Consider the following 27,432-nt stretch of genomic DNA (forward strand, 5'->3'; position numbering starts at 1 on the left):
GAGGGCCGGAAGCAGCACTTACATACAGGCAGGCTTCATGGGCCAAAGATGTGCCTGTTCCCTTTGCTGCTTCCCTAAGCCGTTCCTCCATGGAGGAGAAAGAATCCACTCTGTCCCCATAAGAACTGAGTGCTGGAGCCAGCAGCAGGGTTGGAGAGGGAAGCAATACCTGTGTCTGGGACGTAATCCCATAGAAGACGATGATGGTGGCGCATTGCCTGTAATTCCAGCACTTGGGAGACAGAGGCAGGAGAATTGGGATTTCAAGGCTCCCCTCAGCTACTAGCAGGTTTGAGGACAGCCCAGGTTAGACACTGTCTTAAAACAACCCCACAGAAGAGACAGGCACACACACATAAATCAAGCACCGGGCTACACCTTTTCCATGGCACTGACTGGGAGGGCGTGATCAGGGACGGGCTACTGGAAAGCCAGGATGGATGAACACTGGCAGAAGAGGAGTTACAGAGGGTGGGTCTCAGGGACCAGGACGGAAATGTAGGCGGGCTGTAGGACTCAGCTATCCTGTATGGTTCCATGTATGTCCTTTTATCCTTGACAGGGGTGGGGGTGGATCATGTCCGGACTCGGCACAGTAGTGAATGGATACAGAAGTCAAATGCCAGCTGCAGGATTGGGGGACCGGCAAGTCTAATGAGACTGTTGGCAACATTCTTGCCATAGGAGTTTGACTTAGAAGCAGCCTCAAGTCACCTTCGAAAGGAAGAGCTCTTGGCAGAGCAATGCTGGGACCTAGAGCTTTGTCCCTGCCGGGCATGCCTGGGAATAACAGAGGCACTTCAAAGGCTCCATGGGTCTGTGTCCAGTACCACAGGATCCCGTCGGCAAAAACCGATAGTAGATAATCCAAGTAAATTGTCGTTCCCACCTTTCCGCACAGGCCAAGTCCTGGAGCAGGGCTGGCCCAGCTGCATGAGGAAAGGGCAAGGCAGCAGCAGCATGTAGCCTGGGCCGCATTACTCTCAGCTAGGGAGCTTACAGAATGGGCTGACCTATCCAGTCTCCTGAAATGAGGACTTAGAATGCAAATAAATGATCCGTTGAACACACAGGGTGTTCGGGAGGACACTGGTAGAAGGAACCAAGGCCAACCCAAGGACTTAGGCTATTGCTTTTGTTTTTGAGCTGATCACTGTCACCCTCCAGGCCTGATTCATGGTCTTTTTTTTTTTTTTTTTTTTTTTTTTTTTGAGATAGGCCTTGGCTCTCCTGAAACTTAAAATGTAGACTAGCCTGGCCTTGAACTGACAAATTTACTTGCCTCTGCCTCAGAATGCTGTGATTAAAGCTATGTGCCACCATACCTGGCTCTGGTCTTGTACTGTTAATTTACTCCTCTTTGGTTCTTTTACCCTGGCTCACTCTCTCCGCCAGCATTCTTATATAGAAGTGACCCACCTTGGTCAGTGGATGCTGAATCTAGAGCTTGAGGATGGGGCTGAAAGTTTGCATTTAAAACTTTTGAGAAGCTGTATGCCCTCTGTCCAACTGCCCCATCCCAGTGGCCTGTTTCCTCCATCCCTGAGCCCGGCCCTCTGCTCCCTTCTACGCACTCTGCCCCCTCCAACCTTGGCCATCACTGCGGTGTGAGGCAATCATTCCATCCTTGACCCTCTGCACAGTGACTGATGGCTTTTTTATCTCCAAGCGATGATGCACAGCCTTCCGCTGGAAGCATTTAAGGCAGAGCGCTTGGTTCAAACCACAGCTGCAGGACTCAAGACCTTGAACGGTTCAGGGAGAGCAAACCCTTGAGTGCAGCCACATTGCCACATCTGCCAGAAAACTATGTTGCTAGCCACATTTAAGCTGTGTGCTGGGAGCTCCTACAGACACATGCGGAACATGAAAGGTGAGTGGGGGGGGGGGGGAACGTGAGCGATTGCCAAGACTATGGAAAGATCCTGGAGGGGGAACAGGCCACCTAGGCTTCAGTTGGTCCCAGTTGTGCCTCTTCCTGGGTGAGCCTGGGGAAATCTTTGTCCCTCTGGATCTGTTTTTTCACTTGAAAAAATGAGGCTGGATAGTAAGATGCCCCATCTCACCCAAACCCTATCATTTCTGGCCTCTGCTCTAGGACCCTAGTTTTTCTGGTTTTTCTAGTATTGATGTTGCCTTCTTTCAGGATTGGACCAGGCTATACCAAGGGTCTCGGGCAAATCTTGGTGGTAGAGAAATGTGGAAGCCAGCCTTGGCTTTTAAACAGTGTCTGGGAAGAGCATAAGAAAAAGACAGGAAAGTTGGGCGGCAGAAGTACAAGGCAAAGGGGCGGGGGAGTGGGGGCTCTTATCACGGTACATTCGAGGCAGATCTTGGGAGTGGGGTAAACCTCAGGAGACAGATGTATCCTATTCCATATCCAGTAGCTCACTGGACAGCCCTTTTCTAGCTTACAATAGGCTCAGGTAAACTTCTGTGCCTAGTAGGGCCAGGTTTGACTAGCCCACCCTTATTTCCCAAGATGAAAAAAGAGATTCCTGGGCCCGAAGTGCTGGAGGAAGTGTAACACTGAACTTGGATTTAAAGAAGTGGCTGTCTCAGGTCCCTGCTGACACCTGTTTCTGAGCCAGTTTGCTCCTCTGTGATGAGTGGACTGGACGGCCCCTCACTAAGGGACTTTCTAGTCCTTGGCAAAAGTTTTACTTTCCTCTCTGCAGGACTGAGGCACCAAGCTGTGCTGGCCATTGGCCAGGAGCTGAACCGGAGAACACTGGGAGAAGCCAGTCCTGGGTGGATCAGTCAGGTTCGGCGTCGGAGCTCACTGCTTGGTAAGTGTTGGGGCTTCTGGGCTTCAGGGAGTGATGGGGCTTTAGGGTACAAATGTTGCTCATGAGACCTGTTCCCCTGCCCATGGCTACCTAACTCCTGTATCTACCTTGACCTTCAGACAGGACCTGACCCCTTTGATCTTGTCTCTTCTGAGGACTGAGCACATTCAGAAGGCAAAGAGATGAGAGCTGAGGATCTTTCTTTCCATGGCTATGCATACAGGTTCTCAGCTGGAAGCGGCACTCTATAGTGAGCAGGAGCTGTCCTACATCCAGCAGGGAGAGGTGGCTATGCAGAAGGCCTTGGGCATCCTCAGCAACCAGGAAGGCTGGAAGAAGGAGACCCAGCAGGTAAGGAAGGGTGGCTGAGAGAAACCTGGAGCTACTGATTGTCCCACTGCCTGTGCTCAGCTGGGATTCCTACCTCATTCACGGTTGATAAGCAGCCAAGTAGCTTTGAGGACTCTCCTAAAAATATATTCTCAAATTGGAGTGAAGGCGCACACCTTTAATCTCAGCACTCAGGAGGCAGAGGAAAGGGGATCGCTGGGAGTTTGAGGCCAGCCAGGGGAATAGTGAGACCCTGTCTCAAAACAAACCAACACACAGTATGTTCTCAGATAACCCTCCTGCCATAAGACCTGGTTGAGAAACACTGTCCCTATTGTTTAACTACCTTCCAAATGCTGTACATTCACCCAATAGAAACCGCCCACTGTGGAGACTCCATGTGCACTGGGGGACAGATTACCCAGTATGAAAACCCTCCCATGCTAAGAGTATGTTCGTACTGTTCAGCCCAGCCTGTGGATGGACTTGCAGGGAGGAATGTGGGCTCACCCTGCCGTAAGGCTGGAGTATATGAAAGCGGTCCAGTATCGTCTGAAGCCCTGCCCAGCCAGTAACAAGACTTGAGTTAAAACCAGTAGCTCTACTATTAGATCTACCTTATCTCCAGCAAAAGATTACACACTATCCATCAACTAAAGTTTAGATGAAACATCTTGTTGCTCAAGTTCTTACAGTAATGGAAATAACAGACTAATAGTTTAGGAGTAAAAAAAAAAATCTGGGATCCAGGTTCAGCACTGCTCTTTGCTAAGGGTCCCTGGGCAAATCACTGAAACTTTCTGGCTCCACAATCTTTTTTATTTTTATTTTTTTAAAAAAAGATTTATTTATTACCTATACAGTGTTCTGCCTGCATGTATACCTGCACACCAGAAGTGGGTACCAGATCTCATTATATAGTTGTATGTCACCATGTGGTTGCTGGGAATTGAACTCAGGACCTCTGGAAGAGCAGCCAGAGCTCCTAACCTCTGAGCCATCTCTCCAGCCCCTGGCTCCACATTCTTATGAAGTGAAATGACATATACTGAATGATCAAAACAAGCAAACAAAAGCCCCATTGCTCCCTCTATATAACAGGCTAGTTGCAGACCGAGCGTTTTACACTCCAGGTCTGTCTTTTGGACTCTGAGCTTTGGAATCTGGGTCATTTCAGTTGCTGCCAACACTCATCAACAAGACAAGGCAGTCTTGAGTAGCTATACAAGTGGGCAGCAGTGCTTCCTGACGGGATCCTCGTCAGGTAGAGATCCAGGTCCCTGATGCTCACCTGAGACTTGCTGCTCCCTTTCCCAGTACTGTCTAAGGCCTAGGCTAGGAGTGACTTTCTCTACCTTTAACCCTGTGGCTCTTATCCCTAACAGGAAAATGGTGATGAAGTGCTAAGTAAAGTAGTCCCGGATGTGGGCAAGGTGTTTCGGTTGGAGGTGGTGGTAGACCAGCCTATGGACAGACTCTATGAAGAACTTGTGGACCGCATGGAGGCTATGGGAGAGTGGAACCCAAACGTCAAGGAGATCAAGGTGAGGAAAAGCGCAGCTGTGGGTGGCAGGGACCCAAAAGAAAGCAGTCTAACAGGCCAAAGGCATCCCAGACTACGGGACCTTAGCCCACTACTGGCTGAGTCCTGACTGATTCCCTTGTATTAGGTCCTGCAAAAGATCGGGAAAAACACAATGATCACCCATGAGCTGGCTGCAGCATCAGCAGGAAACCTGGTGGGGCCCCGTGACTTTGTGAGCGTGCGCTGTGCCAAGCGCAGAGGCTCCACCTGTGTGTTGGCAGGCATGGCCACACATTTTGGGGAGATGCCCGAACAAAGCGGTGTCATCAGGTAAAACTGGCAGCAGCCTCAAGACTGCAGTGTCCAAGAAACCAATCCTTAGCCCCACTCTCTGCTTTAACAAGGAAGTAAGGCCCAGTGTGGCCCTACTTCAGTGGCCAATTGGTTTGTTCTGACCCTTGAAGGAGCTTCTAACAGTCTTAATCATTTCCTAAAGCAAGGAGCAGGCTTCTCTGTGTTCTAACCACCAGGGGGCATAACAGGAGGCCTCCAGAACCAGTGGTTCTGATGAGCGGGTAGCCAGGCCAGTTGTTAAACAGTACTTTTGGTGAAGACCTTCCTGATGAAATTTAGACTACAAGGGACTCTAACAATGTGCTGGTGTCACTCAGTGGAGCGCTCACTTGTCTTCCTACCTTGGCTGCTCTTCATTTCCCAGAGCCGAGCACGGTCCCACCTGCATGGTGCTTCACCCAGTGGCTGGAAGTCCCTCAAAGACTAAATTCACTTGGCTCCTCAGTATTGACCTCAAGGTAAGCGGCATGGGAGATGGCCTGGGAGTAGGGAGTAGTGACAGAAATATGGTCTTGTCCTCCAACTGAGAGGAGAGCGAATCCTATTGCATTTTTTTCTTGACGTGCTTATTGTTGTCTGTGTGTGCATGATGTGTACGTGTGAATGCAGGCGCTAAATGTCACAGCAACCTGGAGGTCAGAGGACACTGGTGACTTGGGGTCCTCTGCCTCCTTTATCATTCCAGCAATTTAACTCAGACGTCAGGTCTGGGAGACAAGCGCGTTGACCCACCCAGCCACCTTGCCAGCCTTCCTCTTGCATTTTGATAGAATCACAGGCTGCTGGGTAGGTGATGGACTTAAATATGGCCTGCCATTTTACCACTGTAGAAGCCTTGCCAAGGCTTCCTCTCTCCTCATCTAAAAAGCTGGGTGCAGTATCTACAATTTCAGTACTGAGAGGCAGAAGTAGGAAGATCGCATGTTAGAGACTCCAGGACCTAGTCAAATGATTAAAAAAAAATCAGGCCGGGCGGTGGTGGCGCAGGCCTTTAATCCCAGCACTTGGGGCAGAGGTAGGCAGATCTCCATTGAGTTTGAGGCCAGCCTGGTCTTCAAAGTGAGTTCCAGGACAGCCAGTGCTGTTACACGGAGAAATCCTGTCTCTAAACCTCCCCATCCCCAAACCAACAAGCAAGCAAACAACCAACCAACAAAGATACCAATGTTCCTGTCTCTGCTCCAGGGGTGGCTGCCGAAGACCATCATCAACCAGGTCTTATCGCAAACCCAGATGGACTTTGCCAACCATCTGCGCAAGCGCCTGGAGTCCAGCCCTGCCTCTGAAGCCCGGTGTTAACTGTGCCCACTACATCAACCTGTACACCATCAGCAGACTCCCGCAGGAAGCCTTCAAGTCCGTTAAAATCTTCAGCTGGTGTAACGGGAGGAATAGCCATCAGAATCTACGACTAGCTAGTAAAAACTGGCCATCAGGAAAATAGAAACGAGGCTGAGAAAAGACCTCTAGCCTCTCCCACCGATTAGCTGTGAAGTGGAGATTAAGGGATAGACATCTGTTAAACCATTCCAGTAGCTGACGTGACAAGGTGGGGTGCTCAAAGCCACGGCCTCAAGCAGTGTGCACAGAGCAGTTTTATGCAGGGAAACTCCAGTGACCTGCTCCTCCATAAAAGGCCCAGAACAACAAACTACCCACAAATGGACCCTTCCCCAGCATATTCCAAGTTTTGTCTAAGAAGAAACAAACTAGTTATTCTGCTGGCTTCCCTACTTACTCGGTCACAATAAAGCACCATCCATGCAAATCTCAGCCTGCCCTTGTCAAGTCCTGCTCCACAGCATCTGTGCTGGGGGTCACAGCTTCATCAGAGTTTGGAGTTCCTAGTAATTAGAGGGAACAAAACTCCTGGAGATTTATCATTCGATTGTTTAGACTCTAGCCACCCGGGCAGTGGTGATGCATGCCTTTAACCCCAGCAATTGTGAAGGGCAAGGCCAGCTTGGTCTACAGAGCTAGTTCTAGGACAGCTAGGGCTGTTACACAGAGAAATCTATCTCAAAAAAACAAAAAGAAAAAAAAAAAAAAGCCAGTGTGGTGTCAGAAACAGATCTCTGTAATACTGAGGCCAGCCTAGTCTACATAGGATAGTCAGAGCTACACAGTGAGACCCTGTCTCAAAAATACAAAAACGGATTGGAGACATGACAACAGATAGGAGCACTGGCTGCTCTTCTAGGGGGATCCAGGTTCAATTCCTAGCACCCCACAGCTATTAATTGCTATCCCAGGAAATCTGATGCTTTCTTATGTGGACACCTGGAATGCACATGGTGCACAGACATGCAAATATACAGGCTGAACACCCAGAATCATTAAAAACACACACACACACACAAACACACAAACGAAACCCTCTAGTCAGTTGTCATGGCTCAACAGCTGAAATCTCAACACTCCAAATGATGATACAGGTGAACTGCCCTCAGTTCCAGGCAAGCTTGAACCAGCATGAGATCATCATAACAAACAAACCAAAATGCTTTAGAGTTAAGGTGAATAGCCCTAAATGAAGAAGATTATAACAGGATTTTCAATTACCTAGTTAAAAGGAAAATACCAAATAAGAAATACTGACCAATAATGCTAAGATAAAGAGACTATGTCTGTTGTTTATGAGGTTAGTTGGTGATGATAAGTTAGTAAGTTTGGCTCAGAGCTAGCAACTTCCTTGTTTGAAAAGCTTGAAATATTACCATTTTTGAAGGGAAAATGGGTAAAAGGCAATGCAGTGATAGCAAATTTATGTTCCAGGATTTGGAGAAATTATGCTTTAAAGATTTAAGTTGGGGGCTGGCAAAATGACTCAGTGTGTAGAAGAGTTTGCCAAGTCTGACAACTCACGCTGGACTCCTGGAACCACATAAATGGAAGGAGGGAGCTGAAAAACTGACCCCACAAACTTCCTGGTCTCCACTCATTTGCACTCACGTCCACACTGAAAACTTTACACATAACTATGAATATACTGGAATTCCTTTGTGGAATGTGTTAAGGATAAAAAAAAAAAACAAAAAACAAAAAAAACCCTCAACTATTATGACTAAAGCTTTTCACTGTCAGGGTAGGCAGCACTTTTATCTGCAGTGCTATCTTGCCAGCCCATTTTTCTGTCCTTTATAGTCATAGTAGCATTGGTAATTTCCATCTTTTGTAAAGAATTCTAGCTTATTTATGAGTAAAGCAGAAGCTGTAGGAACACTGGTATTTATTAAACTGATATTTATTATATTAATTCTGGATGCTTTCCAGTCTGCTTTGACACAGATGGTTGTTGCTCACCCAGGAGCTTCAGGGCAGCAAGGGCAGCTGTAGGGCTCTTCTGCTGCGGCTGTCACCATCATCAGCCCAGCACCAAGGACGCTGGCTTCAAGAGGAAAAAGGCCTTAACTAACACTCAGCTCTCGTTTGCCCCTTCCCATGCTGTAACTGTGCCTCTGTGCTGTCTGAGAAGCTTTAACCCCGTTGTTTAATTTTACATTTGAATAAAACTAGTTGTCAATGGCAATCAATAGGCACCTCTAGATGGGTAGTTATTTTTGAATCTTTCAAATGAAACTTGTTAACACATTTCAAGTTCACAGCTGTACACACATTTTTTATGGTTTTGCCTTTCAAATTTGTTCTTTAGAAACGGGTTTCACTCACTCTGTAGTCCAGGCTGGCTTGGAACTCATTTCAACCCTCCTGCCTCAGCCTTTGACTGGCGTGATGAACGGTGACTCACTACCACCTGCCCTTTTTCTTCCAGACACTAAGTACTGTCAAGTAAAGCACCACTTTGGTAACCTCCAACATATGAAAGCCATCTAGTTTTAGTAGGGCATATGATTTATACATTTATATGCAAAAACTTTACCTCTAGTTTCTACTAATAACATTATTCTTTTCTTGGGAGTCCTTCAAACTCCAACAATCTCACTTTGTAAGTGGCTTGTCCTTCTCAGACCAGTCCTTGTGTTAGTGATAGGCTGGGACCCTGCTTACAATAGTACCTACTCTGTAGTGAGTTTCTTGTTAAGACAGTAGTAAATGGACAAGCCAAATGTGGTGGTCCACTCCTAATCCCAGCCCCCAAAGGGGGGTAGAGGAAGGCAGATCTCTGTCAGTTTGAGACCAGCCTAGTCTCCCATAGACAGCCAGGTTACATAGTCCCTGCTTCAAAATACAAAAACAAACAACAAAGATATTGAATGGATGAACTGAGGAGTCTGGGTGATTCAGTAGGAGACAAGTGTAATAGTAATGCCATTTGTGTTACTAATCACTTGAACCTTGGAGAATTTCTTAAATAGCAAAATAAAATAATTAGAACAGTAGGAGCGGTCCATACCACCTAGCTCCAGTGGAATCAAATCACTTTACCTAGAACTTAGGTTAAAAAAAAAAAATGAACAAAACAAAAAACTACACAGGGCAGTCTTTAGGTCATTCTAGGGGTTTGCTTTTTAAATACAGATACGTAAGTTAAAAAGGGAGGCCATTAGGGGGGTCCTCCTAAAGGAAGGCTGGCAAGAGAACCCCTGCACACACCAACACCAGGTTCAAACAGAAGAGCTAGGAGGCCATTTACACTCTTGCTCTCTTTGAGATTCCAGTTTCCACAGGACAGCAGAAACGCCTGGTTGCTCGCAGAGGAAGAGAGGGGTTGAAGCCTAAGCCAGAAGTCTGTCCCATTCTTCCAGTGCGCTACCCCATTCTCACAGTCATAAGAGGAACTCAACCTCAAGCGAAGCCAAGTGCCACGCAAGCTTGCAAACAAGTTTTATTGGAGGAAAGATCTAACTGTTAAACCTGCAGGCAAACTCCTTTCACAATTACAGTTCACAGAGGCCCACTAGGCTTCATGGTCCCCCAAGCTCCACACTAGAAAAGATAGCTTTTAGAGGGCTTTGAATGTACTGCCACTCTCAGAACACCTATAAACACACTAGTGCACGGGCATGACTGCTCACTTTTAGAGAATACAGAAGGTAGCAAGTCCTGCTGGCAGGTGTGCGGCACAGCACCAGCTTCACAGGCAGTCTGTGGGAGCTTCTGAATCAGCGGTTGTTGACTTATGTATGGCACTCACAGAGTAAGAGCGGAAGTGGGGAGGGAAGGCTGAGGGAGGGGAATCTGTTGCAGTCCCACCCAGCCAGCCTCTTTTACCTCAGCAAAGTGTGTGGCAGCATCTTTGGGACAACATTTGACACTTCATAAACAAAAGCAAAAACGGATATTATTCCACAGAAAGCTGTCTGAAGCAAGGATTGGTTAGGGCTCCCAGGGTGGACTGCGCCTTCCATCCACTTCTGTTTCCACATGATACAAAACATCAGCCAGCGTGTGTTCCACCACAGCGCCCCAGCCCATGTCGCTCATCTGCAGGAGGAATAGAAAACAAACAGGAAAATGAGTGATTACAAAAGCTGCAGCAAGAAATAAATCATGGAGGATGCATGCAGACATTCTAATGGTACTCACAGGGTGATAGGTGAGATCTTTTGGAGGATATTTGAAGGATGGCCCAAAGTTAATGGAAACCTGGGTAAGTTCAATTCATGCAGACAAGGGGGAAAAAAAATGGAAAAAGAAAAGAGAAGTTTATTTGGCAGGGGATATTTAAAGGAAAACTGCAAGAAGTAGGAACTGTGGTGCATGCCTGTAATTCCAACACTAGAGGCTGAAACAGGAGGATCCTGGGTTAGAGTCTACACTGAACTACACAGCAGGCCCTGTTTCAAAGTAAAAACAATATCACTAAGATTGGAACAAACAAGATATATATATTAACATTGCTAAAAGTGATCAACACCCTTATGGCTATCAAGCACTAGGTAGAAATAGATTTCTCACTCATTTCTGTTTGGAGTCAAGAGATTCCCTAATCTTAATTTGTTTATGGGAGGCAGCAACACTAATACATGGAAATCTCCATGTACCAATTTTTCCTTTTCAAACAAGCAGCAACAATAATCCCTTCATGCAGGACTTTTTTTGAGACAGGGTCTCACTGCACAGCTCTGGTTGTCCTGGAATTCATTGTGTAGACCAGGTTGGCCTTGAACTCAGAGAATTCAGCCTGCCTCTACACCCCAAATGCTGGGATTAAAGGTGTGCACCACCATGCTTGACTATATATATTTTCTATAGTTAATGATGGCAGTAAACACGTTACATAATCAACCACGACACCAATGACCCCCGAATGCATGTGCTTTGTATGTTTAGCGTTAAACAATGACATCTGCAAATACTTGAGCCATCCAGAATGTGTGCATGTCCAGCCTCCCAGAGGCTTTCAGATTTCTTTCTACAAGTCACTCCCTTCTCCAATCAACGCTTCTTTCACCACAACCCTCCACACACCAAACACAGGGTAACATACCGTGCAGCTCTTGTACAGTGAAATGGCCGGAAAGTAAACTCCCTCAAAAATATCTCTGTAAGCCACACCCTGATTGACACCATTTTTATAAAATATTATCTGAAACAAAGATCAAGGTTTTACTTGAGATTTTTTTAAAAAAGAACAAAATATGAAAAAACCCTCAGTTATGGAACAATGAATACTGTTACCAGATCAAATGGCAATAATGTTACTCCTTTTAATAACATACATTTTATATAGCACCTTCAATTTATATGCTAGGCTTTTCAAGTAAAATTAATAATAATGTTTCCTTTGACTTTAAGCTCATTTCTTTTTAAATTTCCATGCTTAAGATACTGAACCGTTCAATAGTTATTCCATGTACATTATACTTGGAGGAGGGACTGAGACAGTCCCATGTAGTCTAGGCTGGCCTCCAGCTCACTCTTGCTTTACACCTCATAAGCACCTTGCTTACAGGCATGTGCCAACACACTCGGCTTTCACTGCACCGTGTTTGTAACAAGTATCAGAAAGACTTTATTTTATGGCAAGAACTTTTTCTTGCTTATTTCAGCTTTAAACTGATATAATTTCTCCTCCCAAAACAGAACTCTCTCATTCCTCTTTTCTTGTTTGGCCTTGGGGATGTGCCTGGGAGGGAAGGCAGGCAGAGTTCTAGAGCACGAGTGAGCTATCAGGCCCTGGTATCTGAGTGACACCAGCCAGTCTCCCCTAGTTCTGGTCTCCCTCTGTACTTGGCATCTCCTAGGAGAATGTCTAGCTCAGGCTTCTTTAATCCCCTCATGGCTCCTTATCAGGTCACTGTCCTTGTAGCCCTTTACCGTCCCAGAAGAACACTGTGATGCAACACAGGGACACAGGGAGCACAAGCGACAGGTAGAGCAAGTTCTCAGCTGCAGGCAGCCATGTTGACTGCCATCCCTCAGTACCTGCGGGCCTCAGCTGCTTCACTCAAGACAATCCTGGAACTCGCTCTTGTAGACCAGGCTGGCATGCCTCTGCCTCCCAAGTGCTGGGATTGAAGGTGTACGCCACCACCTCTGCCTTTTATCCTCAAGGAGTCCAGATCTTCAAAGCACTATTACTCTGACATATTTATGACTGTGACTCACCTCGCTATGGGGAGTCTGTTTCAGGCTCTTTTCTGCTTTGTCCACAAAGTCTTTTTCTTCAAAATACAAATAACTCTTGAACTTTATCAAAGCCTTGAAAACCCAATAAGAAAAAAAGAAAACGTCATATTCAAGAGTCAGCTGCATCATCACAGAGAAAACAAACACAGATTCACACAGACAATGCCATGTCAGTCTTTTTCACTGAGTTTTGTGAATTTTTCAGTTCCTAAGCACTAAGTTTTGTTAAGACAGGGTCTCACTATGTAGCCCTGGCTGTGCTGGAACCAGAACTCACTATGTAGACCAGGCTGGTCTTAAATTCAAAGAGGTCCACCTGCCTCTGCCTCTGCCTCTGCCTCCCAAGTGCTGGATTAAATGCCCGTGAGCCAGCACTTGGTCTTAAGTACTTAAGGATTTTCTGGTTTTTTGAGACAAGGTTTTTAAAGTGCTTTTTAAAAGAGGCTAGTGGGCCACGTTTGTTATGCATTTCCCAAAAAAGACCTTAGTAAGTGAATTATATACACACACTTAAAAAAAACACAAAGTACCTATAAAAGAAACACAAAGTACCTATAAAAGAAAGTGAATCAATTGAAAAATCATGGGAAAACGTTTCATGACAACATTTTTGGGATCACTGGAGTAGTTGTATGGTTGATTTTTCACTAAACACACCAAACAATTCCAGGGGAGATGCAAGAAGTTAAACAGATCATGTTGGAATATTCTGATATTCCTAAGGAAGAAATACATGTTCACCCTCCCTGCTGTATACAAAGATTAAGTCAAAGAAAGTCATCAGTGACCTAATGCAAGGTCAAAGTTAAACATGGAAGGATATTCTCATGACTTGTGGGTACACCAACATTTAAGTCACAGAAGTAAACACAGAATAAAAAATAAAAAAAACAGGCTTCATAAACACTAACACTTTGGTTCATGAAAAGATCATTAGGGCTGGAGAGATGGCTCTGTGGTCAGGAACAGACACTGTTCTTGCAGAACACCTGAGTTTGGTTCCCACCTGTGACTCCAACTCTAGTTAAACCAAACTGACAAACCTGACTGTTGTGGGAGGTACACAAAAGATACCATTAAAACTGAACAGAGGGTTAGGGCTGGAGAGATGGCTTAGTGGTTAAAAGCACTGGATGGTTGCTCTTCAGAGTTCTATTCCCAGCAACTACATGGGATCTGATGCCCTCTTTTGGTGTGAAGATGTACATGCAGACAAAATACCCATATACACATATAAGTAAATCTTTAAATCATAACAATAAAAATAAATAAATCTTAACAAACAAAACCCAATACGGACTAGAGGGGCTGGAGAGACGGCTCAGCAGTTAAGAGCACTGGCTGCTTTTTCAGAGGACCCGGTACCTACACGGTAGCTCCTAATAAAGTGCAAGTCCAGCCTAGGGGATCCACACAGTGCGCATACATACAGGCCAACAAGACAAGAGTCTACAAGAGTGAGTTCCAGGACAGCTACGACTATTACACTCTAGAGAAATCCTGTTTTGAAAAATTAAAACCAAACAAACAAAAGCAAAAACAAAACAAAACAAACAAAAAAAAGATGTGGCTCGGTGATAAGGTGCTGGCCACACATGTAGAAGGCCCTGGGCCAAACTTATTATTTTTAAAGATTTTTTTATGTGTGTGTATGTACAATTATATGTAATTATACACACACACACACACACACACACACACACAATCTGCATGTATACCTTTACACCAGAAAAGGGCATCAGATCCACTTATAGATGGTTGTGAGCCACCATGTAGTTGCTGGGAACTGAACTCAAGTCCTCCAGAAAAGCAGACGGTGCTCTTAACCTGAGCCATCTCTCCCATTCCTGGGGTTAACTTTTAAACACTAAAATACTTATAAATAAATAAATAAATAAATAAATAAATATTCTGTACCTGGGAAAAAAAAGACTTAAAATTTGAATATTATATGTGTGTGTATGTATATGTAAATACAAAGTTGAACAATGACTAATGATACAATTCCCGAAATACCTATTGGGGGAATTGCAATGATGTCCACCAATTTCCCAGTAGTACATAATAGAAAAAAACAAATTGATAACATGTTAATGGTAGAATTTAGGTGGACTACTCAGGGACTAAAGCCTTAATTCTTTCCATTTTATTGCTATGTCTGAAAAGATATGGGAAACACACACGCCATGGAGTACCATCACAAAAGAAACTAAGCAACAGCTACAGGGGCTGACTACCACAGGTCATCAAAGCCAGGAAGCTGAGGAAGGAGGACAATCTCACCTTATCTTTGTAAGTATCCGGCAGTGACTTGGCTGTCTCTGTATCTTCGGGAAGATTGATATAAAACCCTAGGACATCTCCTTGTCCATAGCCAGACGAGTAGTGTTTGCCAATAGACTGGTGGAACTTGGTTCCCTTTTTGCTCCTCCAAGAATAGCTAAATTTATCATACCCTAAGGGAGCTTGAAGGTTACCTGTCCCAATGAAAAGACATGTGGAGATCAGAGGGCTGCAGTTAAGGCTCATTCTGCTTCCCACCGCATATCTTTCTGGTCAACCCTGTAAAGTGCTCACAAACTCTCTACAGAATTATGGGAATAACAAACTGGCTACTCCCTCAGGAATTTAACTTTAAGACCACAATCTGGTAAACGATGAGCCAGATTACCCCTGCTGTAAGGCCCACACAGTGCCCTCTGCTTACCCAAGGGCTGGGACCAGCCCAGCCTGGCAGCAGTATCTGGTGGCATCTCATCCACAGTGATTTCAAAGTACCAGGCACCTTTTCGTACCCCATGAGAAGCCCGTACCATGGAGTAGCCCTTCTCTCCAACCACAGTCAGCCGGTCATCAGAGATCTTTAACTGGGGAGCTACAGTGAAAGAACCAAAGGCAAGTGTTATGTGAGGTACTCAGAGACCTTAGCACACACACCTTTTAAAGATTTACTTATTTGTTTATCATGCGTGTTTCCTGAACAGAGCTCATTCTGCTCCACTTGAGTATGGAAGGGACTTAGTGACACTTCACTTTGTTTTAGACAGGATCTTGCAACACAACTCTGGGAGGGCCTGGTATGCACTATGTGGCCTCAGATTTGTGGCAATACTCCTGACTCAGCTTCCAGAGGACTGGAATTATGTGTATGTGCCACCATACCCAACCGAAGTAACACATTTTGACAATGTTGAAGGCTCATGGTAGGCTGTATGTTGAACATGTCCCTAGCAACCAATCAAAGCTAAAGTGACCAACCAACTTCAGAGACTAGGGCCGGACAAGATCACAGCAAACTCTCTTCCCTCTCAAAACACTTGTTTTAGGTATTATTCTGCAGCACCACTCCAGAAAACAAGGAGCAGAAAATGACTCAGTAATCAAGAGCATCTTCCAAAGGAACTGAGTTTGATTCCCTACACCCATGTCAGGCAGCTCACAACTGCCTGTAACTCCAGTTCTAGGGGATGCAATGCCATCTTCTGGCCTCTGTGAGCACCTGCACACTTATGTGAGAGTGTATACCCAAATTAAAATAAAAATTATAGCCAGGAGGTGTTGGCCCACACCTTTAATCCCAGCACTTGGGAAGCAGAGGCAGGTGAATCTCTGAATTCAAGGCAAGCCTGGTCTACATAATGAGTTCTAGGTCAGCCAAAGCTATACAGAAAAGCCCTGTTTCCAAAAGCAAGAGCAAGAGAACTAGTTTTTGAACTGGTAAGGGGTGACTGACTGCACCAGTGCACATAACAAAATGCAAAAGCTTATAGGGCTCTGTACTTTGTGCATGAAAGAGATAGGAGAATACATTTATCTGTGAAGAAGAAATACCAGCAGCCAGGCATGATGAATCATGTCTGTAGTCTCAGCACTCGGGAAGCTAAGTAGGGAAGTACTTATGCAGTGAGGCTCTGCCTGCCTCCCAAAAGACAACCAAACGGGAAAAGAAATAGAGAAACTAGAAACAAGGGGATGGGTGAGAAAACGAAGGGAATAAGAATAGGGTATAGCCATGAAGACATTAAGTACAAATTCTGTTGTTGTTGTTGTTGTTTTGTTTATCAAGACAGGGTTTCTCTGTAGCTTTGGAACCTGTCCTGGAACTAGCTCTTGTAGACCAAGCTGGCTTCAAACTCAGAGATCCACCTGCCTCTGCCTCCCAAGTGCTGGGATTAAAGGTGTGCCATCACCGCCCCATCCTCCTCTTGTAGACCAGGTTGGCCTCGAACTCACAGAGATCTGCCTGCTTCTACCTCCCAAGTACTGGGATTAAAGGTGTGAGCCACCAACACCCAGCTAAGTACAAAGTCTTACCCAATATCATCGTAATTAGGCCAATGGGTAAAGGTACTTGCTGCACAAACCTGCTGAATCGACTTAAATATAGGGGAACTGACTCCAGAGCTTTCCCTGACTTACACATGTAGCCCATGGCACATACAGCTACACATACACACCCCCATTAGATACAGGAAGACGCAAAACGGTAAGCCACACCAGCAAACCAACCTAGCTGAACATCACACTGAGAAAACTAGGGGAAAAAAAACAACCATCAAAGCTAACAGTGTCCTGAATAGACACTAAAGTCAAACAGCTGCACTCAAATACTGCAATCTATTGATTCTCACAGTGGACGAATCCTTTTTTGACAAGTCTCATTCTATGTGTGTTGTGTGTGTGGTGGAGGGGACCGAACTCAAAGCCTCATGTACATTATGTAAGTGCTACACTACTGAGCTACTGTAGTGAGGAGCAGCAGGCTGCGTTCCTGCCGCCCAGCTCCTGGGCAGGTTTTTTTTTTTGTTTTGTTTTGTTTTTTTTTTTGGTTTGGTTTATGAGACAGGATTTCTCTGTAGCTTTGGAGCCTGTCCTGGCACTACCTCTTGTAGACCAGGCTGGCCTCGAACTTACAGATCCACCTGCCTCTGCCTCTGCCTCCCGAGTGCTGGAATTTATAGCTTGCACAACTGCCCGACTCAAAATACTTTGTTACATTTTTGCATTACAAGAAGTTCCTAGCTATCGATACTGTAATTTCTGAAAATATCCTACATGGGTATTATTAGTGGGCAAGTAAATATACTACAGGTAACTAATCTAGTCAGTGAGGATTTTTTTGCTTAATTTTTAAGTATTCCACTGTTGGAAAAATAAGTCAGAACTAGGAAAACAGGAAGGCAACAAGGAAGCATCCTATGGTGTTTGGCTGGAATTCCAGCTGTTGATATGAATTCACTGTGGCCACAGGTTTATGTGCAGGTCGGTTTACAAATGTCCACCTCTACCCCATGAGGCACTCTGGAGGCGCTGACATCCACTAACGTGGGCATACATGCTGTGACTGGATTAGTCATGGGGCACTATTCTGAAAGAAGTTTAATGCCGGTCTTGTGGGAGGAGATGAGCTCTTGAGAACAGGTAATTATAAAGGAATTTTGGCTGACCTAGTTAAATTTCTATTGTTGTGATAAATACCAAGGGTTTGGCAGTTGCTCTTCTCAGGTTCTGCCACCTGCAGTATGTCCCATGTCTCTTAGGATCAGACAGGCTTCACTTCACACCTATGCCATCCTGGCAGTCACCCCATGGTCCTGGCACCTCCAAACCTGAAGTTGTGGTCACTACTACAATTGAGCTGCACCTTCACCAGTAGCCTCTTTTGGCCTCTCTGTAGGGACTCCAACCTTACCACACGGCACTTCTAGGACCCCTTCAATCCCATCTCAAGGTTTCCACTGTAACTGAATGGAACCTTCATCAATGGCCTCTCCCAGCCTGTCTCCATGTAAGGTGCGGAAGAGGCTTCCACATTACTAGGTTAGGCTGCCAGCTTGTGATGTGGGAGAGTATTCTGTGATGTGTTACTTTCACTGGTTAATAAAGAAACTGCCTCGGCCCCTTGATAGGACAGAAAATTAGGTAGATGGAATAAACAGAACAGAATGCTGGGAGAAAGAAGCAGAGTTGGTCAGACGCGATGGAGCCAGCCACGATGTCAGACATGCTGAATCTTTCCCGGTAAGACACCACCTCGTGGTGCTACACAGATTATTAGAAATGGGTTAAGCAAGATATGAGAGTTAGCCAAGAAGAGGCTAAATATAATGCGCCAGGCAATGTTTATATGAATACAGCTTGTGTGTTGTTATTTCAGGTGTAAAGCTAACCATGCGGGAGCCGGGCAGGACGCAAAACAGGCCTGCCCGCAGCCCACTACAAGCTTGAGATGCAGTCTTGGCCCACTCTGGACCAAAGTTCTGTATGCTGGCCCTGAGGAAACACCACTTCCTAGAAGATTTTACCTCAATGCAGCTGGTGTCTTCTTAGTCACAGTTGATTCTTCTGCCTCAGCTGACTAGAAAGCACAGATTCTTAATACAAATATCAAACATCCAGTTTCTGAGGGACTCTCTGAGCTCATGCAGCTTCCCACGCCAGCCTCCACCGTCTGCACTGTGTTTAGCACGCTACCACAGAACAGCCCATTCAGCTTTGCATCTAGTGGCTTTTCCAGTCCAGGCTCTAAATATCTCCACACTCTTCCCCAGAGCAAACAGTCAGGCCTATCAGAGCAACGCCTCACAGCCCTGCACTGGCTTCCGTCTTAGTTAGATCTCTATTGCTGGGATAACATAAACAAAACAACTTGGGAGAGGACAGTTTATTCCATCCAACACTGCCCTCACTGAGGGAGTCAACGCACAAACGGAACCAGAAACAGAGGAACGGTGTTTTACTGGCATGCTTCCCACAGCTTGTTCAGGTCGGTTTCTTTCTTTCCTTTTTCCCCCAAGACAGGGTTTTCTCTCTGTAGCCCTGGCTATACTCAAATTCAGAGATCCACCTGATCTGCCTCCCAAGTGCCAGGAGTAAAGTTGTGCACCACCACCGCCCGCCAGATTTTCTTTTATGCAGCCAAGAACCTCCTGCCAGGGGTAACGTCACTACGGTGGGCTGAGCCCTCCCATACCAATTATCAATCAAGAAGGTGCCCTAATGATTGCCCACAGGCCAACCTGATGGAGGCATTTTCTCAGTTAGGGTTCCCTCTTCCCAAATAACAAAAAAACTAGCCAGCACAGTTTTCCATACATACCTCGATCATGTAGTGCTAACAAAACCCGTTCATATAAGCAAGCTCTGTAGAGGTCTCCAGGAATAGGTTTTCCTGCCCAGCAGTCAAGATCCAGCTTCTCAGGGTCAGGGGCATGAGGATCAGGCTCAGCTAGAATATACCGATAGCCATCTTTGTTAAACGGGTGTTCCAAGGGGTAGCCATGAGGGGGGAGACGCTGAGCAGAAAACAAAGGGTCACTGAAAAGAAAAAGAAAAACTCATTGAAGAAACTAAGTTCTCTCTAGTTCACCTGTGCTCTAGCCTGTAAGAGGCCTCTAAACCAGGTGGTGTGGCGCACACCTTTAATCGCAGCACTTGGGAGGCAGAGGCAGGTCATCTCTAAATTCAAGGCCAGCCTGGTCAACAGAGCCAGTTCCATGACAGCTGTGGCAAAACAGAGAAACAATGTCTCAAATGAAGACAAAGGTCTCTGATTTCTTGCTTCTGGCGAAAAGCATTCAACTTTACAACAAATGCTTTATTTAACTCAATCAAATCACCAAACACCAGGTAAAGATTTCCTTAAATAACTTGTAGTTTGTAGGGGACTGACACCTAACTCTACACATGTATTGTCGTTTTACAACCTGCTTTATCCAATTCTGGGTTAATTGTCAGGAAGAACTCTACCAACTAAGCTATGTGCATCTCCAGCCCCCGTAGCTCATTTGGTATATAAACTAAGCTATGTGCATCTCCAGCCCCCGTAATTTATTTGGTACATAAATCAAGAGACAGAAACCCGGAGACAGAAGATTTGCCAGTCTAAATCAGAAGTGACCTGGATTTCATCGCCTCAGCTTTGGATAGGAAAAAGAAGAGACATGGAAAGGAGAGGAAGAAAGCTGAGGCACTAACTGTGAGTAAGCTTTATTGTCTAACCTATCTAGCCATCCCAGGATCTCTTAAGTGACTTTATTCCCCAGAACAGAAGACACTATTATTGGGCCTTTTGTTGTTTCAATGCTGGGAATTCAACCTGGGGCCTCCCACATGTCAGACAGGTCCTCTAATACTGACCTGTATTCCCAGTGCAATGCAACACCTATTTTATAGTAATGGGTTCATAAAAGACAAGACCTTGGGGGCTGGAGAGATGGTCCAGAGGATAAGAGCACTGACTGCTCTTCCAGAGGACTAGGGTTTGAGTCCCAGCACCCACATGGCAGCTTACAACTGTCTGTGACTACAGTTCCACAGGATCCAACACCCTCAACACAGACATCTATGACAGCAAAAACACCAATGTCCATAAAATAAATAAATTAAAAAAAAAAGACAAGACATCATTTGAAGTTATTGTCTTACCAGGGGTTCAGAACTCACCACAAATGAACAAACCCCCATATTCTTAGCCTTAAGAACACAGCTTTCCCTTTCAGTGGATTTTGCCTACAGCACATAAACAGGGCGAGGGTAAGTGGGGTGGGGGTGATCCCACCTTCGGGCCTTCTTGGTCGTCCCTGTTGTCCCTCCGTCTTGCTGTTTACGCTTGGCTCCCCTTCCTTTCCCACTGCTTCCTGCTGCGATTCCCCCTTTGAAGAGAAGACAGATCATTTTCACAGAGCCACATTGCAGGCACAAAGGCACTCAAAGTCCATGGCGACTACCATCCCCCAAAGTGCATTTGTGTAACATCACAGAGGGTTTTTTTTCCCTTGCTGTATACTGGATTTTTAGCCTGGTTCTAAAAGTATCAGCTGTATCTCACAGCCAATGTACTGGGCCAGTTCTAACAATAAAGGTCACACGAATCTAGAATACCTAGTATCTATCTGTGTTACATCTTCAACCTTCCTTTCCTTTAAAAAAAAAAAAATTAAATAACCAATCAATTAATTAATGTATGCATGTGGAGGTCAGATGATAACTTTGTAGAGTTGCATCTCAACTTTACATGGGCTCCAGGGACTGAACTAAAGTCACCAGGCTTATGCAGCAAGTACCTTTATTGACCAAGTCATCTCTCCAGCCCTTTCTTAATGGACTGTAAACAACAGCACTTCATGGGGTTGTAACACAAATGCATTTGTATTCAGATTCCAAGCACCCACAGCTAAAAAAGAATGAAAACAATTGCATGGATTGTGTTCACCACTTAATACAAACATTGATGTAAATGTCCTTATCATAGGTCAATGTCCACTTGCTTGCACTGCGTAATATATTTCATAAACATATAAAGGCATTATCTACTTAAAGCGCTTGAATATACAAGACAAAAGTACACCAAACAAAAAACAAAAACAGAAATAATAAAAAGGTGTTTCTCTCCAGTGTTTTAAAATTCATCATAGTTATATGATTCAAGAACGGAGGCTTTAAATTTAGTAAGCAGTTTTTGGTTCCACATCAATACACTTAAGACTGTGCCAATGAATTCAGTATGTTACATGAACCTGGTTTGTAGAATTAAGGGCAAATACAACAATTTATATATTTTATATTAAAACTTACTATATAGTCAAGTCACAAGCAATATTATATTACCTTATGTGTTTTGTTATAATTTTTGTCCTTTTCTCAAGTTTGTTTTTCTCTTTCCAGAAAATGTTCCTCAACTGCAGGAAAACACCTTTATGTAAACAACTGCATAGAGTACTATATGTAAATTTGGGACAAGCTTGAAAATTATCAGCATTTCTGCTGCAATAAAAAGAATAAAGACACGAAGGGCAGGTCATATTCTGCACACACAGTACCAGATTAATGCAGAATGTCCTTTTATGAACCTGGCTGTTATCCACTCAGCTCATAAAAGGTTTTAATGCTAAACAGTTGTGATGACATAACTATCAATTAAAAACCTGCCAAATCTTCTACTACCATTTAGGGGCTGCTTCAACAGAGTAAGCAACACCGAAGAGGACTGCTGGCTGCTATGTCAGGCAGAATATGACAACATCAAGCTTTTATTCCCACCATTAAACTGGAACTATAGCTCCATAGTAAGTGCCGTCACACCACTTTCACAATGCTTTAAAATTATTTAGCTTCTACGAAAGCTCAGCAAAAAGCACTTCAAACCACAAGATACTTAAGTCTGAGGCTGAAAGAAGACAGAGAGGAATTCACCTCCCAAAGTGGCTCCACCTGTAAGAACAGAAGCGGCACTATGTTTTGTCAAACATCAACAGTTACAACGGGAAAGCAAGGTGTAAGATAATAAATACACTTGTATTTCCAACACACCTTAGAATGTTAACTGGACAAGATTTATGTATTTAAAATGCTCCCATTCTAACAGACAAGTTAATGAATGATGCCATGTGTGGGATGGATAGCCACTAAACTGCCTCCTCGCTCAACCCCCCCCCCCCAGCCTGCCAGCAAAGAGAATTTCCTCTATTAATTAGAGGGATTATGGGGGGATGCCATAGTAGGTAATCCAGACAGAAATCCATCATATGAATTATGCTGAAATTCACGGAGAAAAGCAGCTTACCAAGTGACAGCTGAGCTATGGAAAAGGGTTGAGAGCAAATCAATTCCCCACAAGTGTTTATTATGATACAGATGTGGGAATCTAACATCAAAGAAAGTGTAGCTGGGTGGATGGACATCACTAAGGCTCACAGACATCCCACTGACGTGTCTAACTGATGAGCAAACAGCACTGCCAATGACACCAAGCAAGAGCGCTCTCCCACTGTCATCCCAGTGTCTGCTAGCTGCTGGAATCTCAACGTAAAAGCATCTTAGCAATCACTCAGGGCTGGGCCATTCTACAGAACACCAATTCTAGGCAAGGACGTCAGAATTCACAAATCTTTGGACAGGATATTTAAGCACATACCATTTAGGTTCCCACTAGCAGACACAGCGCTGCTTTGTTTTTGGTTGTCATAAGCAGGGCCAATGTTACTGAGATCCTAGAAGAAGAAACATCCTAGTAAAAAAAAGGCCACAGGAACAAATTAATCTGATAATTGCTCAAAAACAAGCAAACAAAAAACAGACAAAAGTAGAGCATAGAAAATGAAAAGATCCCCAGGTGGACACTTCATGAACTCATGAAGGAGCATGAGTGCCGCAGGTCAAGAACTAGGGTCGGATGACTCCAGGATGCAATCAGCCAAGCAAGCAGGTGGAGGAGGGGAGCCGCCCAGCAGGCTCACTCTGCTCTCCAGGAATTCTGGCCCACAAAGCTGTATCTTTCCATTTATGAGACAGAAATCTGAATTTCCAGTGGCCACCGAGATGGCCAGCTCTTCAGATCTTCACAGGCAGCAATCAGCTTCAGCCTCAGTGGCTGGGAGGAGGAGGCTGAGGACAGAATCTGAGTCTATGCCACATTGACAGATCTCATCTCAGAAAAAGTAAGCAAATCAAGCATTTTAAGGCAAATCTGAAAGCCTTTTTAGTTGCCAGTGGGTCCTCTGACATGCAACAACAAAAAAACAAAAACAAAAAGGAAATTTCTTTTTCCAAAAGGTTCTAGCAACACATATTCTTCAAAATTTCCTCCACCACAAAGAATGTTTTTTTAAAAAAATATTTATTTATTTATTATGCATACAATATTCTGTCTGTGTGTATTCTGCAGGCCAGAAGAGGACACCAGACCTCATTACAGATGGTTGTGAGCCACCATGTGGTTGCTGGGAATTGAACTCAGGACCTTTGGGAAGGGCAGGCAATGCTCTTAACCTCTGAGCCATCTCTCCAGCCCCAAAGAATGTTTTTATAGGAGCAAAATTTCAGATAACAGAATACAGGGGGAGGGCCTTGGTCAGACTTTGTTGATTCCCATGGAAGTTTTACCCTTTCTGAGGAGTGGACAGCAGGTGAGGTGGAGGGAAGAGTGGAACATGAGGAAGGGAGGGAGTGGAATGGGGATATAACTATGTAAAATAAGATTGCATTTAAAAATGTTTAATTAAAAAAAAAGAAAAGAAAAAACATAAAAACTAAGCCCTAACACTAAGGAACAACTAGAATCAATGTGGCCCTAGCAAGTGGGAGGCTGAGGCAGTAACAACTGTCATGGGTATAAGCCAACCTGGGCTACAGTGAGATTTTGTTACAGACTAGCAGTGTGTCTGACAGATGCAAACAATCTTGTGTGCATGTGTGTGTACATGTATGTGTGTTGGGTGGGAGGGGCTTGCACATAACCAAGCACACTTCTGTAGAGACCAGAAATAGTCTCTTCAGAAATAGTGTCTTCCTCTATCAGTCGGCCTTTTTGTATGTGGGTGAGAACAAGTGAAAATGTAGAGGTTAAAGGTCAACTCTGCAGGGCCAGGCTGTGGTGATACACACCTTTAATTCCAGCACACGGAAGGCAGAGGCAGGAGGATTGGTGAATTTGAGGCCAGCCCATTGAGTTCTAGAACAGACAGGGATAACCTCTGTCTTTAAAAACAAAAAGAAAAAAGAAAAAAGGGACAACGTTGCAAACTGGCTCTCTCCTTCCACCAGGGCCTCAGAGATCAAACTCAGGTCATCAGGCATGCATAAGCAAGCAATTTTTAACAGCCTAGTCATCTCACTGGCTCTACCTATTTTTTGAGACTGTCTCTCACTGAACCTGGAGCCTGCCATTTAGGCTGACTGGTCAGGAAGCTCCAGGTCTGCCTGTCCCTGCCCCACAGTGCTGGGCTCCTGGCTTCTATGTGGGTGCTAGGGAACTGGGGAGATGAGCTCAGGCTCTCAGGCTTGCACAACAAAAACGTATGCATGGAGTCATCTCCCCAGCCTCTCCTCTGGTGTAGGAGGCTCTTCTGTTTATGTGCTGCTTTCATTGGTTAATCAATAAAGAAACTGCTTGGCCTGATAGGGCAGAACTTAGGTAGGCAAAGACAGAACTAAATTCTGGAAGGAAGAAAGCCATGGAGCTGCCAGGTCAGACATGCTGAATCTTTCCTGGTAATCCACAACCTCGTGGTGACATACAGATTAATAGAAATGGTTTAAATCAAGATGTGAGAGTTAGCCAATAAGAGGCTAGAGCTTATGAGCCAGACAGTGATTTAAATAATACAATTTCTGTGTGATTATTTCGGCTGTAAGCTGGCCGGGTGGCTGGGACAACAAAGGACCCGCTCTCCTCATACAACACTTCTCCTTTGTTTTGTTTGTTGTTATTTTGGGCAAGGCCTCAAACTCATGATTCTCTGTTTGTACCTCTTTACTGCACTGTCATGAGTACATCACGACCCCAGGTCATACAGTGCTGCTAGGCAAACACTATCAACTCAGCCACATCTCCAGCCCATTGTGAACAAACCTGCTTCACTACCCTACTTGGCTTCTGACAGAAAAAGAACACAAGGCCAAAGAGATAGATGGCTTAGTGGTTAAGGGCATTTGCTACTCTCCCAGCGGACCAGGTTCAGTTCTCAATACCCACATGGCAGCTTACAGCTGTCTGTAACTCAAGTTTCAGGGGTGCTGCTCCAACTCCCTCTTCTGGCCTCTGCAGGTACTACACATAGTGCACATACCTCATGAACATAAAGAGAGAATGAGAGAGAGAGAGAGAGACTGACTGACTGACTATGAAGGAAGGATGATTAATATACCTGATCCAAAAGTCCAAATTTGGGATAATCTTCTTCTGGGTCTTTGCTCCCTGGGTCCGGGTGCTCCTTTACCAAGAACACGTCTCTCTCCTTACTCTAAAACAACACAGTATCTTAGTAATAATGAACATTTTCCCCCTCAGAAGTACAGAGGATGTTCAGTCATCAACTCCAAATGTCAGTTCCTAATTGTGCTCTCCAAAACCCTGCGGTTCCTCTTATTATAAAACTGTGCCAGGCGGTGGCAGCTCACACCTCTAATCCCAGCCCTCAGGAGGCAGGGGCAGGAGGATCTCTGTGAATTGAGGCCACCTTGGTCTACAAAGTGAGTTTCAGAACACCCAAGACTACAAAGAGAAATCCTCTCTCAAAAGCAAAAAAACAACCAAACCAAAATTACTATAAGACCATAAAAACTCAAATGGAAGAGGCACTTTTTTGTTGTCTGTTTTTTGTTTGTAAGACAGGTTTCTCTGTGTAACAGCCCTGGCTGACCAGGCTGGCCTTGAACTCACAGATATCCACCTGCCTGCCTCTGCCTCTGGAGTAAAGGCGTGTGCCACCACTGCCCAGATGAAGAGGTACTTTTCAAGTGCCCACACTAGGCTGCTGAAAGTAGTTCTGTTGCGAGTTCTTGCCTAGAATGCATGAAGACCTGGCTGATCCCTAGCACGAACACGAGGTAAAGTGCCAGAGGTGAGGAGGCAGACAACTGTAACTGGCACTCTGGATGGAGGGGAAGCCAGAAGTTCAGTCCCCTTTGTCTACATGCTCAGTTCGAGGCCTGGGCTACAAGAGACCTAGTATAAGAAAAACAAACAGAAAAACAAGAGCCGTGCTTCAGAACCCTCTGCTGTCCACTCACGGAATTAAGGAGAGCTGGCGGCCTACTGCTGACCTCTTCAGAAGTGATCTCATTACTTCTATGTCCAGAACAAGATTTTATATAATCAAAAATGAAAATTTGAAAAAAAAAATTGGTCTTCAAGTTTAGTATAAAATCAAATTGCAAAAGAGGGCTCGGCTCAGCACTTAAAAGCACTTGCTGCTTTTCCAGAGGACCCAGGTTACTTTCCACTGTCGGTATTAGGTGGCTCAAAAATCACCTGTAACTTTAATTCCAGCGGATCCCAATGGCCCTTTACTAGCCTTCATCGGCAATGGATACACATGGTACACACACACATACATATAAAGTACATACAAAACAACAACAAAAACCAATAACAAGCAAGCAAAAAAAAAAAAAAAAAAA

General features: G+C 44.8%; 2 protein-coding genes across 3 annotated transcripts in view; one reads left to right on the plus strand and one right to left on the minus strand.

Moving 5' to 3' along the window:
• Positions 1-1,672: 1,672 nt before the first annotated feature.
• Star (steroidogenic acute regulatory protein) lies at positions 1,673-9,445 on the plus strand. The gene is made up of 7 exons (XM_050146793.1): positions 1,673-1,873; positions 2,679-2,789; positions 3,013-3,140; positions 4,505-4,663; positions 4,790-4,974; positions 5,363-5,456; positions 6,184-9,445. The coding sequence occupies exons 1-7, from the start codon at positions 1,810-1,812 to the stop codon at positions 6,295-6,297; spliced, it is 855 nt and encodes a 284-aa protein (XP_050002750.1). The 5' UTR covers positions 1,673-1,809; the 3' UTR covers positions 6,298-9,445.
• Positions 9,446-9,766: 321 nt separating this feature from the next.
• Positions 9,767-27,432, minus strand: part of Ash2l (ASH2 like, histone lysine methyltransferase complex subunit) — a 23,581-nt gene continuing 5,915 nt past the window's right edge. Inside the window, exons 7-16 of one of the 2 annotated variants that reach the window (XM_050146770.1) lie at positions 26,178-26,273; positions 23,447-23,522; positions 21,092-21,185; positions 19,631-19,848; positions 15,239-15,406; positions 14,815-15,008; positions 12,511-12,603; positions 11,390-11,488; positions 10,486-10,545; positions 9,767-10,383 (exon numbers count right to left, since the gene is read on the minus strand). In XM_050146770.1, the coding sequence (XP_050002727.1) occupies positions 10,276-10,383; positions 10,486-10,545; positions 11,390-11,488; positions 12,511-12,603; positions 14,815-15,008; positions 15,239-15,406; positions 19,631-19,848; positions 21,092-21,185; positions 23,447-23,522; positions 26,178-26,273 (1,206 nt within the window). In that variant the 3' untranslated portion in view covers positions 9,767-10,275. The remainder of the gene's footprint in view (positions 10,384-10,485; positions 10,546-11,389; positions 11,489-12,510; positions 12,604-14,814; positions 15,009-15,238; positions 15,407-19,630; positions 19,849-21,091; positions 21,186-23,446; positions 23,523-26,177; positions 26,274-27,432) is intronic. The other variant, XM_050146771.1, reaches the window with a different exon arrangement.

This window comes from Alexandromys fortis, unplaced genomic scaffold, assembly GCF_014885135.2.
Source record: "Alexandromys fortis isolate MF-2015 unplaced genomic scaffold, M_Fortis_MF-2015_v1.1 scaffold_55, whole genome shotgun sequence".
In the NCBI taxonomy this organism is placed as follows: Eukaryota; Metazoa; Chordata; class Mammalia; order Rodentia; family Cricetidae; genus Alexandromys; species Alexandromys fortis.

Coding starts and splice junctions, on each gene's coding strand:
- Star (XM_050146793.1), top strand. CDS start 1,810: ATGTTGCTAGCCACATTTAAGCTGTGTGCTGGGAGCTCCTACAGACAC. Junction 1,874..2,678: donor ACACATGCGGAACATGAAAG/GTGAGTGGGGGG, acceptor TCCTCTCTGCAG/GACTGAGGCACCAAGCTGTG. Junction 3,141..4,504: donor GGAAGAAGGAGACCCAGCAG/GTAAGGAAGGGT, acceptor TATCCCTAACAG/GAAAATGGTGATGAAGTGCT.